The sequence below is a fragment of the Ochotona curzoniae genome, unplaced genomic scaffold, assembly GCF_017591425.1.
Source record: "Ochotona curzoniae isolate NIBS_2020 unplaced genomic scaffold, NIBS_Ocur_1.0 contig_2723, whole genome shotgun sequence".
Taxonomy (NCBI): domain Eukaryota; kingdom Metazoa; phylum Chordata; class Mammalia; order Lagomorpha; family Ochotonidae; genus Ochotona; species Ochotona curzoniae.
In genome coordinates, this window is record NW_024465573.1 from 3,998,254 (window position 1) to 4,011,624 (window position 13,371).

At 46.5% G+C, this 13,371-nt stretch overlaps 1 protein-coding gene across 1 annotated transcript in view; it reads right to left on the reverse strand.

The window, feature by feature from the left end:
* SORL1 (sortilin related receptor 1) overlaps window positions 1-13,371 on the reverse strand; it is a 165,241-nt gene that overhangs the window by 53,493 nt on the left and 98,377 nt on the right. Inside the window, exons 21-24 of the mRNA XM_040976801.1 lie at window positions 12,751-12,889; window positions 7,630-7,803; window positions 5,429-5,542; window positions 848-970 (exon numbers count right to left, since the gene is read on the reverse strand). Of these exons, the coding sequence (XP_040832735.1) occupies window positions 848-970; window positions 5,429-5,542; window positions 7,630-7,803; window positions 12,751-12,889 (550 nt within the window). The remainder of the gene's footprint in view (window positions 1-847; window positions 971-5,428; window positions 5,543-7,629; window positions 7,804-12,750; window positions 12,890-13,371) is intronic.

Below are 13,371 nucleotides of genomic sequence, written 5' to 3' on the forward strand. Positions count from 1 at the left end.
TCATGAAGCTGACAGGACGGTACTACACACGGGAAATGGAGAGAAATTAGAAGACAGGAGGCATGGGTTCCAGTTTCCCATTCTGACACAAACTAATCATGCCACCTTAAATAAATTCCCTGACCTGTAGGGAACTGAGCCACTAAATACAGACACTAAAAGGCCTGGCCTAAGGAAGTCCTACCAGCCTTGCAATCATAACAGGCTACTTTTCTTGATGCAAAAAGTGTCATTCACAAAAAAAAAATGCTAATCAGTGCCTGTACCACCTGCTAAATTATAACAGCTTATTAAATTAGAATGGTTAAAATAAAAACAGCTTGTAATGGCATAGGTCTATTTCTTCAGGCTGTTAATCTTGCACCTGCTCTAAGATGTGGCCCGAGTGTGAACAGTTAGGAATTTGTTCAGAAATCTAACTTTCTTAGTCGTATTTCATGCTTACAAGCAGTAGCTTTGCAAGGTAAAGCAGGTAATTCTGCAAATTAGAAAACAAAAACAAACACAAGGAGATCAAACCGGAAATACGGCAGGGGAGCAGAGGGTAGACTAACTCCATGTTTTCCAACCATGAATTCAGTGTCCCATTAGCTCTAGATCAAACATTTCTAATGGAACTGAATCCTTATGAAAAACAGCAAACAAGGTCTCTTGGAACAAAATGGACAACATAAGTAACTCAACCCTCCTACGTGGGCAGAGGTAGCTATTCAACTGGAATAACTGAAGTCCCCAAACAGCCGGCAAAAAAGTCCCCATTTCCAGAAGCCCTACCCACTCATACAGCCCAGTGAGGTGTGGCGATCTCCACCTCCGCGATGGAGTTCCCAGATATGGTATGCCTTACCACAGTGACTTTCATCACTGTTGTCCCCGCAGTCATCCTCAAGGTCACATTTGTAGGAGAGTGGGATGCAGGTCCCTGACTCCTGGCAACGGAACTGGGTGTCCAGATCACAGATGGTGGTAGCTAAAATGGGGAAGAAAAACGACAATTAATATCCCCACTCCAAGACACACATATCCCACTGGAAAGCCAATTTGCTGACAGAAGGGAGCCGAGGGTAGCACAGAAATGAAACTTAGACTTAAGCAAGAGATAAACTGCATGAGTAGCTGAAATTGACAACCAAGAAGGATGGGGCATCTCTTGCTGGCAGTGGATGTCGGTGACCTCCAGATCAGCACAAGCTTGGGAAACAAAAAGTGTTGTCTGTGGGGAAGAGAGGGAACAGAGGGCCAGACGCACTCCTAGGAACTTTTCAACATGTGAAGGCTTGCAAATGCAAAGCTGTCTTTGCAGGCAAGTGGCAGAAATACCTTTATCTACAAAACTGTCATATTAGGGAGACCCATGCCCATGCAAGATGCTGGCACTTCACTGAGTGAGAAAGGCAGTGTCCATAGCAGGAACAAAACCTGGGTTTCAGAGACCAGTTCTACTTCCTCAGGCAATTCATTTTAGCCTCTCTGGGCCTCAGGTTCCTCAACAGCAACTTCAGAGTAAGGGGATGCAAGCTTGCAACTATAGTAAAAAACACTAGCTTGGGGTTTCAGGAGGCTGGCTTGTGGCACCGTGGGCTAAGCTGCCACCTTGGACATGGGCATTCCATATCAGAGTGCTGGGTCAAGTCCCCGCTGCCTTGCTAACGGTCTAGTCCACTGCAGAGCAGCAGCAGATGATCCAGACACTTGGGCCCTTGCTGTCCATCTGAATGACCCAGATGGAGTGTGTGACTCCTGGTTTCGGTCTGGACTAACCCTGGCTATTGCGGCAATTTGAGAATTGACTCAACCAATAGAAGATCTCCTAGCTCTACTTTTCAAGTAAATAAACACATTGTTTTTACAAAACTGTATTTAGATCTTGATTCTATTAACTTCAATCTATCTACCCCTATACATTCTGTGCTCCCATTCCGTCTATTGTAAAATAGAAGGAATTCATACTCAGCAGCATGTTTACGAAATAATAATAAAAAATAAGCTCAGGGCCAGAACCCATAAAATATGACAAAAATAGAATGGGCTCCAAACAAATGTCACTTCCCCTCCTCATCCCTGCTTGTGCTGCTGTGGAGTCAGAACGAGCATAGAATTAGATTTTCTCCATCCTCTATAGACAGCAATTTCCTGGGCTTACACACAATCCCTCAAGAAAGAGCATCAGGGGAGCTGTGCAGAAGGTAGGCAGCTTCCCAGAGTGGCTGGGGGGAGGGAGGGTCCTGGCAGGAGGTGGGGTGTGGCAGCCCCCAATCCTGGCAAGGAATGAATGCCAATGGGCAGCATGGCTGGCAGGCAGCTGGCAGCCCTTATTGGGAGGCTCCATCTCTGCTCTGGAGTTGAGTTAGTGGTATAGGCAAGGGATGAATGCACAATGACAAAACCACAGGGGACTCGCACAGAAACCCCAGGGCCTGACAGCCACCCAGCTATGGGAGCGTGTCTCAAAGGATAGAAACTCACTGACAACAGCCCTGTCCTGGCGCCTTCATCAGCTCCTCCTTTCGCCCTGGTGACAGAGCATCTGGCTGAATTCCCATCAATAATCACAGCCTGGCCCCGTCCCTCAGCCCGGCCCTGTCCCACAGCCCTGCCTGTTGCTATCTTCATAAGCATCTTCCCTTACATCCCCTCCTTGACCAGGGATTCACATGTGAGGGCACAGAAAGGCTGCCTCTTGTCGGCTCAGGGTCTGTGCTGCTCTCCTCACTTCTGCCACATCCCGGGCAGGTCAAACTGAAAGCAGAAAGTGATCCTCAGGTTCTTCAGAGAGCCTAGCTCAGCTACATTCACACCAACCCAGGAGGAGGGCCAAGCTGGTGTCACACTTCTCTCAGAGCAGGATCTTAAGACTCTGCACGGAAGATCAACCTTCTTCTAGAGGGGGAAGCTGGCCACTGAGATAGTACGCTCCTCCAGAAAGATGAAATTTTGCACAAAACACAGAGCCAGCATGAGGTCTAGCTCACCCATGTATTAGAAGCAAAGCCCAGGGGCGAAGGGAGGTGGGGTACTGCTGCTGGTAGCCCTAGCTATTGGGCATGAAGTCATTTCATTTCTATTTCTCTGTTATCATCAAGCCTAATTACCTCTGGGCAATCTCCTCTCCTTACCTCCCCACGATGTAACAAACTCCTTTCCAATGTCTGAGTCAATGCTGCTACCAACATTGGCTAGCATTTTTTTAATAGAACTTTGACTATCATTTCTTCCTGAGACTCTGGTAGAAAGAAAAGGTTTTTTTATCAGCTTCCTCTCTTGAGAAAATACAAGAAACGTCAGCAGAGTTCCAAACCTGCCATTCATGGGACATGCAAAAGGCATCCCCATGGAAGCCAGGGAACAAATGATCATGCAAGGGCTCCCTAACGACATCCTCCCAGTCCATAAGGGCAGCGCAGAATATTGCCAGGCCCGGACAAATATAATGGGCAGGCATTTCTAAAGTTGGAGTGTCATGGGAACCTGGCACAGTCTAAGAGACTGGCTAAATTCCTCTGCCAGGAATGAGGTGAGCATCCAGAGCTCCCCATTTACCCGTCCTTACAGCACAATCTAGAAACAAGGTTCCCAGTTGCCAAAGGTAACAGCTGAACGAGGGGCCTCCCGATGTGGTGCCTGGCTTCCCTCCTTCTGCTCTTTATCCCTTCCAATTTGCTCTGCCCTTAATTCTGCAGTGTTTTTCCAATAACTTCAGTGGCTTCCTACGGCTTTCTCTCTCTCTTGCTTTTTTAAAAAAAGGTTTATTTATTGAAATGAAAAGCAGAGTTACAAAGAGAGATGGAGAAGCTGAGATCTTCCACTGGCTGCACTTGCTGGTTCACTCCTTAAATAACCAAAAACACACGGCTGTACCAGGACACAGTCAGGAACTAGGAACAGCACCCATGTCTCTTACATGTGAGTACAAGGGCCTGAATACTTGGGTCATCTTCCTCTGCTTTCCCACACACATCAGCAGAAAGCTGTACTGGAAGTGGAGCAGGCAGGACTCAAACCAGTGCTCATATGGGATGCTGGCATTGCAGGCAGTGCATTAATGTGCTGGACCCAATGGATCTTCTGATCAAGCTACCACAGTCCCTGCTGACTAGGGCCCTACTCGCCCATCTAACCTTCCCATGCCCCACTGTGTCTGCATTCTCTAGGAGTCACACAAGTCCTAACTCTACCATATTCACTCTGTCTTCCCTGTCTGCTTAGTGCACCCCCTACACAGCCCCTTCAAAGATCTGTAGTAGTGCCTACTCGAGATTGAGGTGGGTGTACTATCTAGTCACACAGCACTCCCACCCCCAGCACTCATCCCTGTACTGAAACTACTCTGTCACCTTCTTCCCCTAAAGACTGTAAACCACCAATACAGACCCAGGCCCAGCACAGAGTCCCAAAGGAAGCTACCCAATCCACACTTGTTGAGTGGCTGTGTGACTGGCAGCAAGGTAGAGTGTCTCCTTAGAGGTGAGGTCAGAGCTGCAGACATTAAGTGCAGACAGGGGAGAGCATTTGGCTTAGTACTTAAGAAGCAGTTTGGGATGTCCATATCCCAAGTCAGAGTGCCTGTGTTGGAGTCCCAGCTCCATTACTCACTCTAGGCTCCTGTTAACGTGCGCTCTAGGAGACAAAAGTAATGGTTCAAGTATTAGAGTGCCTCTCATGAATAAGAAAGACTCAGACGGAGTTCTAACTCCTGGCTCTGCCTGGTCCAGCTGCAGCCATGGTGGGCACTTAAGTCGTGAACCAGCAGATGAAAGATATCTCTTCTTCCCTCCCTGCCTCCGCTTCTGCCCCTCAAGGAAAGGGAAATAAATAAACAATTCCTAAAACAAACAAAAAAAAAACATGAAGATAGCTAAAATCTGCAGTTAATAAATTACCCATTATGAATATAAATATTTTAAATCTTGCGCAAGTCACATACTTTTAAATTCAGATGTTCTAGGTGGTCCTTGGAACCTAAACAGTCCATAGCTACAATCAGACCCACATTCCAGGGCAAATGACACATTATTCATAATTAAATTCCTCTTTTGAGTCTCCCAGGCAGATGACAACAACTAACTAGTGTAGCATACAAAGTAACACCTGTTTCTTAGCTCTGAATTTACAAACCAGAGAACGTCACCGGCCATTTGTCTGAAGGCATCCACTCTGCCACAGTGAGAAAGCCATGATTACAGCCTTCCTAGCCAATCAGCTTAGCTTCAGATTTAGAAACCTCTTGAAATGAGTAACCAGCTAGTCGATGTGGTTTGTATAGAAACAATAACGAAGTGATGTGTTTTCCCTGTCCTCCAGGCCCCAACAACTCAGACAGCCGATGGTTAGACCCAGGCTAGAGGGCTCCTGCCAGCAGCAGCCGCGCAGCCTCCTGGGTCAGCAGGAAGAGCAAGGTATGGCACAGGGGCCAAGCCAGCGGACTCACGGCAGTTTCTCTCGTCACTCATGTCTCCACAGTCGTTGTCGAAATCACACCACCAGATGCTGTTGATACAGTTCCCATTGCTGCAGCGGTACTGGTTGCGCAGACAGGTGTCTTCTGCCCATAGGGATAGTAGGGGAAGAAATAAAACCAGTATTACTCTTATGGCTGGACCACACTAACTTTCTCTTCCTTTCCTCAAACAACAAGCTGTCTCAGCTGGTAAAGAGGTGGGGCTGCCAAGCATATGTGCTTACAAGGAAAGAGTGGGCCAGTGTGGCTGCCCTCTTCCTCTCTAAACAAGACCGGTCAGACAGAGGATTAAGAGGTGGTTACGATGATGACAGCAATGTGGCATAGACAGGGTAGCGAAAGGAGCATCACCCATATTGTAAAAGGCTACTAACACTAACACAGAGGACTCCTGAGACAACAGCATCCACACAGTACTAAGCATAGATGCACAGTATATCTACAGCTATATCGTACACAGTTCTCTGAATCTGTGGGTTTCATATTCTTAGACTCAGATAACCACAAACCAAACTGCACTTCTGCTACACACGCATAGTCTTTTTTATTCTGATCATTATTCCTTAAACAGTGCGACAGCTAGCTGCACTGGAACAGCTTTGATAAGTAACCTAGAGCTGATTGAAACACACAGGAGAAAGGGGAGGGGTTACACACAAATACTATTCTGTGTAATGTAAGGGACTTGAGCAGTCATGGATTTTTATCACAATGGGTGGGGAAGGGTGTTTGAGACAACTCTCCCATATTCCAGAGACACTAAGAGAAAACTGTATACGGTTTTACACAGCCATGTATATTCAATCAAATGAGTTACTAAAATTTATTAAGCACTGTGGTATATAGCACGTTGTTACTGCCTGCAATGCAAGCTTCCCATATGAGCAGTGACTGGAGTCCAAACTGCTCCACTTTTGATCGAAATCTGTGCAAATGTAAACTGACAAAGCAGCAAACAGTGGTCCAAGTACCTGGGACCCGGCAACCCACATGGGAGACCCAGATGGAATTTTAGGTTCCTGGCATCAGCCTGGCCCAACCTAGCCATTGTGACCCTCTGGGGAGTGAAACAGCAGATAAGAAAAATATTCTGTCTTTCCCTCTGTCTCTTTAACTCTGCCTTTTAAATACAGAAAATTAATCTTTGATTTTATTAAGGGATTTTTCTGATTTCGTCAAAGCAGTGTTTACCCAGAAACAAAAATGTACTGTTTAGTAAACTGGGTCAAAATCACATGACTGATGGGTTTCTGCTTTGGATATCCAAGGATTTTGACAGAACACGAAGCCTTCTCTTTACTCTTGGAATTTAGTGTTGACTCCATTGCTTTCCAAACAACTTGAAGATGATACCCAGGGCCTGAAAGCAAAGCATTCTGTTTCTCAGAAAGGAAGTTTCATCACTTTTCCACTTGTGTTTCTTAAGAAAGCTGGACTATAAGGCTCCTATTGTATGTTTCCCTGCCCTGGACTCAGAGGCTGCTGAAAGAAACAAGCTTAGGATTACAAGGCAAATATGACCTTGGGGAGAAAAAAAAAAAAGCAAGGGTTCTGGCGCTGGGTCCAGGCACTTCCTGGCAAGGCCCCCTTTCTCAGGGTCATCTCACTGGCAAAAATAGGAGGCCAGGACTGGGAAGGGACAAGGGGAAAAGCTGGAGGGGAAGAACAGACTAAACAGGCTCTCAGAGAAAAATACCTAAGATCTACATATTCCGATTTCAATAGGTGGAGGGAAGAAGATGAGATTGCAATAGTCACTTGCTCACAGCTTGGAAGTCATGGCTTGAAACCTCCTGCAAACATTGAAAAGTTAGAAACATTTGGGGCTACAGGACAGTGAGTGGATTCTAAGTCAAGTCTGAAGGAGTCAGGTAAGTTTCTGACATCAGGTGGGTCCAATTGAAGACACAGAGAATGTGCTTGGGAGGGGCTGGCTAGGAGGAGAAGAGACAGGTGAAGCCACCGAAAGCCTGAACACTAAACCAAACGCCACATCTATCACTTTAAATGCACAGCTCAGGCCTGTTCTAATGGACAGCCATAGCCCTAAGAGCCCATACCACAGGATGTCTATAAGCATCCAGTGGATTTGATTTTTATCTTGGACTCTAACTCAAACAGGTTAGGAAACATGGAGCAGAGCCAAGGGCAGAAAAGAAAAAGGGACGCACCTTCTTTGACACAAGTGTTGTTCTTCAGCTCATAGCCCCGAGGGCAGTCACACATCAGAGCCCCAGAAGGAAGGACAGTGCTGGCCACGCCATCTGGACACCTGCAGCTCTTGCTGTTGTTGGCCTTGGGCAGGCAAAGCAGGCTGCATGGCTTGGGAACACAGGCATTACTTCCTGGAGAGAATACATGTGGGTTAATCTCACAGCATCTGGGTTAGTATGATGCACAGGAGGAGACCTCAGGAAACCTGTCTCTTCCTGAGAAGCTCAGAATGATGATGTGCCAGTAGCTGACCCTCACCCAGTCTGACCTGTCTCACAGGCTCACCTCCTTGGCACTGCCCTGGGGAAAAGCCGGACAACAGAGGTGCTTGCTGGAATGTGGAACTTGGCTACTGGAAATGAAGAAAGTGTCTATTACACAGTGTGTGTCAAAGGTGGCACGCGGCGAGCCAAAACTTCGTGCAAGTCAAAGACACAGGGAAACCAATTTGAGATTACACACAAGGTCAGCTCACAGAGAGAAAAGAGGACAGCACCGAGACAACCATGGGATGAGAAAGAAGGCTTTGCCGTCCGAGCTCCAGCGCCGCAAGCCTCACCCAGACGCCCATCCCGACTTTGGGCTCCTCACTACTTTTTCCTTGTTGTTCCAATTATCTCTCTTCACTTGAGCCAGCTAGAGAGGGCTCTTGTTCCTTAGGACTCAAAAACCCTTAATTAGCATATGCACTTGGGCTGGGACAAAACTCCAGGTGCCCCCTTCTCTATGCCTTTGTGCAGGAGCACAGCTAAAGAGCTAAATGAGGAACCAACCAGATTGCTCATCAGTTATAAACATGTAGTTAAATTCATATAAGAGCTGGAACATGTTCATCAGTGCCGTTCATACTTCCTTTTTCCCTGCTAATGGCCAACAGCCATAAAACTCACCTCCGTACTCGGAAGAGTCTGACAGGGATAGATGATAAACGTGGGCTTCCAGATCCTATACCCTCCCAGAACGGGACAGTGAGGATGCCCGCACTATTTCTTAACAGCCAAAAAGAAACAGCACTAATCTAGAGCAACACACGATCCAGAAAAAAAAATGGTAAAATGCACGTTACCTTCTTTTGCTTGTGGCTACTCACCACGAAGATGGAAAAGAAACAAAAAACTTTGACAATACTCCTCAGCTGCTGATTCCGTAGTTGTGTCATCTCCTAGGCAAGATCCTCCCACCCCCACTTAGTTATGGAAGTTAATTGACTTCCATGAAGCAAAGCTCACCTAAGCCATGTCTATCCTAGGCTGCTTGTTGGAATATGGGGTCCATGAATGACCCTAGAATTGACCCAGGGATAGAGGGGCTGTAAGGTAAAACATGTACTCTGTAAGTGTGTGTCAGCGCCCCCTCTGTTTTCAAGTGGTATTACAACTAAACACAAAAAGGACAATGCTACAGCTTTGAAACGAAAGTTAATCAGAACCACCAAACAGATGAAATATGCATGCTCAAAGAGATGCACTCACAAGACGAACATGGAAAAAGCTCCAGCAAACAACACAGTCTGCCACCACAGCTTCATTACAACAGTAGAACAACCTTGTCCTGAGCAGAAATCCCAGCCACCCTCACCAATCTGCTGCGCATACGCTGTTCTTTCAGCTCGGTTACATGAGGCACTGGCTACAAAGAGGGGAGGCAGAGCCAACAAGGATGCACCATGAATGACAGCACTTCCAGAAGGGTGTGGGACATGCTCTTTGTTTTTCAATGACAATATGTCACTGAGTGTTCCAAGAAACTGAGCAACAGAAACAGGGGTTATTTAAATATACTTAATGAAATCTTTCACAGAGATTGTGTCTAAAACACCATGAATGGCATTATCACACGAAGAACAAGTGTTCCTACCCAAACAAGCAAGACCCATACATACAGGATCTAAAAGAGGGTGTCCTGTTTCAGGAGAGTGACCCAAGTAAACAGGCATGAAAATTGAGAGATAAGGTATCCAGGAGCAAAGTCTACGTTGGGCCAGCTTAGTCACTGAGAGCAAAGGGAAGAGCAAAGGCAAGCGAGGGCAGGAGTATGTTGGCTAATATGAAGTCAGAAAACAGAAAATGGGAGAGTTGCATCCAAAAGAGCCTGGCGCAGGATGCAAGGAAAATTCAGCAGTTAGACACGCCACTGTCTTGCCAGGAAATGTGTGCCATACAAAACCTGCCATCCCTGCTGTGAAGAACAGACAAATGGGAGATGTCCCTCGGAAGACCGAATACCCTGCGCCATGATGTCTTCCTTCTCTGGAAAGAGTCTGAATATTTTCAGATACCCCCTCGGGAAAATTCCTCCAGAATCACATTGGGAGCCCAAAATGTTATATCACTGAAGGATCTATACACCCCAAGTGATGTCCACCCACCCTGCACTGTTTATAAGGCACACACAGTGCAGGCTCCCTAGGAGAACCACAGGGGCTCAGTAACACCACTAACTGAAATCGTCAGTCACTGAACAAAGCAACCTCTCGAAAGAGAGAACACATTTCCTGAAAAATAAACCCCAGCAACACTACTTGAAAGTCAGCCACATACGAAGTGTGTTCCCGGGGTGGGCACTGTGGCACCTCTTCACATGACTGTACTCCATCCTAGAGTGTTGATTCAAGTCCCACCTGCTTAGGTTCTGATCCAGCTTCCGCAGGTAGTAGCAGACAGCCCAAGCACTCAGGCACCTGCCACCTATCTGTGAGACCCAGCTGGTGTTTCGACCTTCTGGCTTCAACTTGACCCAGCCCTGACTGGGAGTGAAACAATGGCTGGAAGATTTTTTTCCCTTTCTTCCTCCTGCTCTTGTTCTACCTTTCAAGTTAATTGAATTAAAAAGAAGCATTCACTTATAAATAAATATCCCAAACTAGTAAATGCTCCATAAAAAAAAAAACCTTTTCATTACAAAGCAGCATCAATCAAAATCTGTTCTTCTAAATTGCTGCCATACGATCAAGGCATAAGAGATGACAGAAAGCCTAATGGTTTTACTGAGGTTCAAGCTTTGAAGTCAACTCACCTATGGTTCAAATTCCTACACTCATTATCGAACCTTTCATGTTCTCACCCATAGAAATAAGAATATTAATAGTATACATGGACCTGGGAAGATTAAGTGAGGTCGCAAAACCCCACAAAATACAACTGTATGATGCTAATCAACAGAACAACCCTTTCATACATGTAGCTATTAGCTTCATCACTCCTTTTATATTTGGAAACTATAAAGTCCTATATGCAACATTAGGAGCAGAGATTAATTGGCACCAGGGGTAACCAACATGCGTTGTGAATTTGCAACACCCTCTCAGTGTCCTAAAGAGGAATTCAGTTTAAGAAAAGCAAAGTCAAGGCCAAGAGGCTTACAGTGCACAGAAACATGAGGCTAAACTGATCTGTCTTACACACTTTTCTCCAACTTGTATCTGGCAGGAGCTCCCCTGAAGGTATTCTGCTTGCAACCAAGGCAGGATAAAAAGCTCCCAAAGGGCAGATGGGCAAAGGAACAAAGGAGGGCAACCACTGAATCAAAGCGATGGCCCAACGGATCCTGCACAGCCCACATCTGGGAGAACCAGCCTGCCCCCCTGGACGCAGCAATTCATTTGGAAGCTCACTCTTGCTTACAGGTATCAGAGTCAACTAGACCCATTCTTCTAGACTGGGAAATAACTGAGCAAACTGCTGGAAATCCATTCTGCATGCTAACAAGGTAGCTCAGTAGGGATGGGTAACATCCTGCCCACAGACACAGAGATCCCAGGTTTGAAGCTGTGACTTAAATAAAGATTCTCTCACCTCTCCAGTTTTAAAAAAGGCACCTCCTCTAACAGACTTTTCCCACTTGGTAGCGAAACTGGAACAACAACCCAGACCCAGACCCTACACCAGGGACAGCATTTTGGAAAAGCTAATTAATCCCCTAGATTTCCTTCCCTAATCTGTAAACCATGGATCATCACATTAGCCATTCTCTCTCGCAGTAAGCTGGTGAAATCAACAAGAGCAGCCTTAACGTTTGAAGAGTATGTTTGAGTCTTCTGAGAGTGTTTTCATGAACCTATCACAGCTCCCAAAGGGACAACAATGTTATCCGTTACCATGTTATTTCCCCCTGTCAATTGTCTCTTAGCACAGGTTTGGCCAAGAACCAAGAAACGGAATCACCATTCTAGTTCAGCTCAGAAGCCTAGTGGCTTGTCCATCAAGGCAAGTCAGGCGACCCAGGATGCCTAGTTAATCCTGCTGAGGTAAAGAAGACAATTCTTCAAGAGATGAGTCTTGGAAACGCCCTGCTCTTTGCACCCCCGCTCCCCCCAAAAAAAGATCAATTGCATGGTTGGGAAAGAAGCAGAAGGCAGTCCAGGAGTGTGGCTTTCTACTGAACAGTTCCAGCCACCTGAGCTAGCAGCTCAAAGTCCTGACCTGCAGATCTTGAAGCCCCACCCCACAGAACTTAAAACAGCAACTGTCCACAGCCACAGCAAGTCACCCTCTTCCTTGTCATCTCCTCTTTCTACAAGCATGAACTGAATATTTACAAAGTGTTAGACACTGTTAAAATGGAGGAGACATTAAAGTCAAAGTTCTCCTTCATGGGGGTCAATTAAAACAACACATAAAGACACCCAGCATTGCAACAGAGGGGGTAAAATAAAAGAGTGATGGGTCATCTGGGCAACCAGGGAATGAGGCAGGAGTCCTGCGAGGCAGCAACCACAGACCACCCCGCATGGCGCCATGCCCTGTCAGGGTGCCAAATGGGCATTAGGCACATGCTGGGACTCTCCCAGCTGCAAGAGTGGCCCTAACACCAATCAGTAAAGGGCCAAGGGCAGGAGGAGGGTGTAATTACCCACCAAGCACTAGCACTTGAGGCAGGCAAAACATGCTGTCTTCCAGCTGTTTGTGTATCATTAGAAAAGAAATTAAGATGTCATTAGGAAGAAATTAAATAATGTGCATGTTGTCGTGACAACAAAGGCGCAGGCTGCCAGAGGCTGCTAGAAGCAGAGATTGCCCACACGCAGCCCATTCCTTGAGATCAACTCGGCAGACACCGAGCAAGAGGCTCCACCTTACCGGTATTCTTCCCCTTGTAGAAAATCTTCATGTCCATCAGCCCTGTGAGCTGGCTGGCCAGAATCTCCATCTGGGAGCCGGTGTACTTAGAAGCTCGGAATATGCTGAGCTGTGACCAGTCATCCCAGTAAATCTCATTCTGAAAAAAACAAAAACAAAAAAAACCCACTGTTAGTGTAGTTCTTTAGTCCTTTACTGACACTGTCCTTTAGAACAAGAGTTCCTCCATGCAGGAGACAACTCTCATTTGCCAGCTGAATGGCCGGCCTCGTCAGGACTCCACTTCGATGCAAAAGTTGGTGACTTCATCCCAATCTCGCCAGTTAGCCACAAAGAAGGAGCTGCCTGGAATGAACCAGCTCAGAAGCATCAGAGTCATCCTGACCACAAGCTTCGGTTTGCACACTGCTTGCCAATGCAGGGATGGTTATCTTCATCATGTGGGTCTGTGTTGTCCAGATAGAGCAGAAGGTGGTGCTGAGTTCAACCTCAATCACCATGATACAGTGAAGTGCTGAATCTCACCCGCACAGGAGATGAAGAGAGCGCCTTGAAACGAGGCTGCCAACACTAAAGGGAGAACCTTTGCAATCACAAACAGAGGTGGAAGCCTGTGCCCCT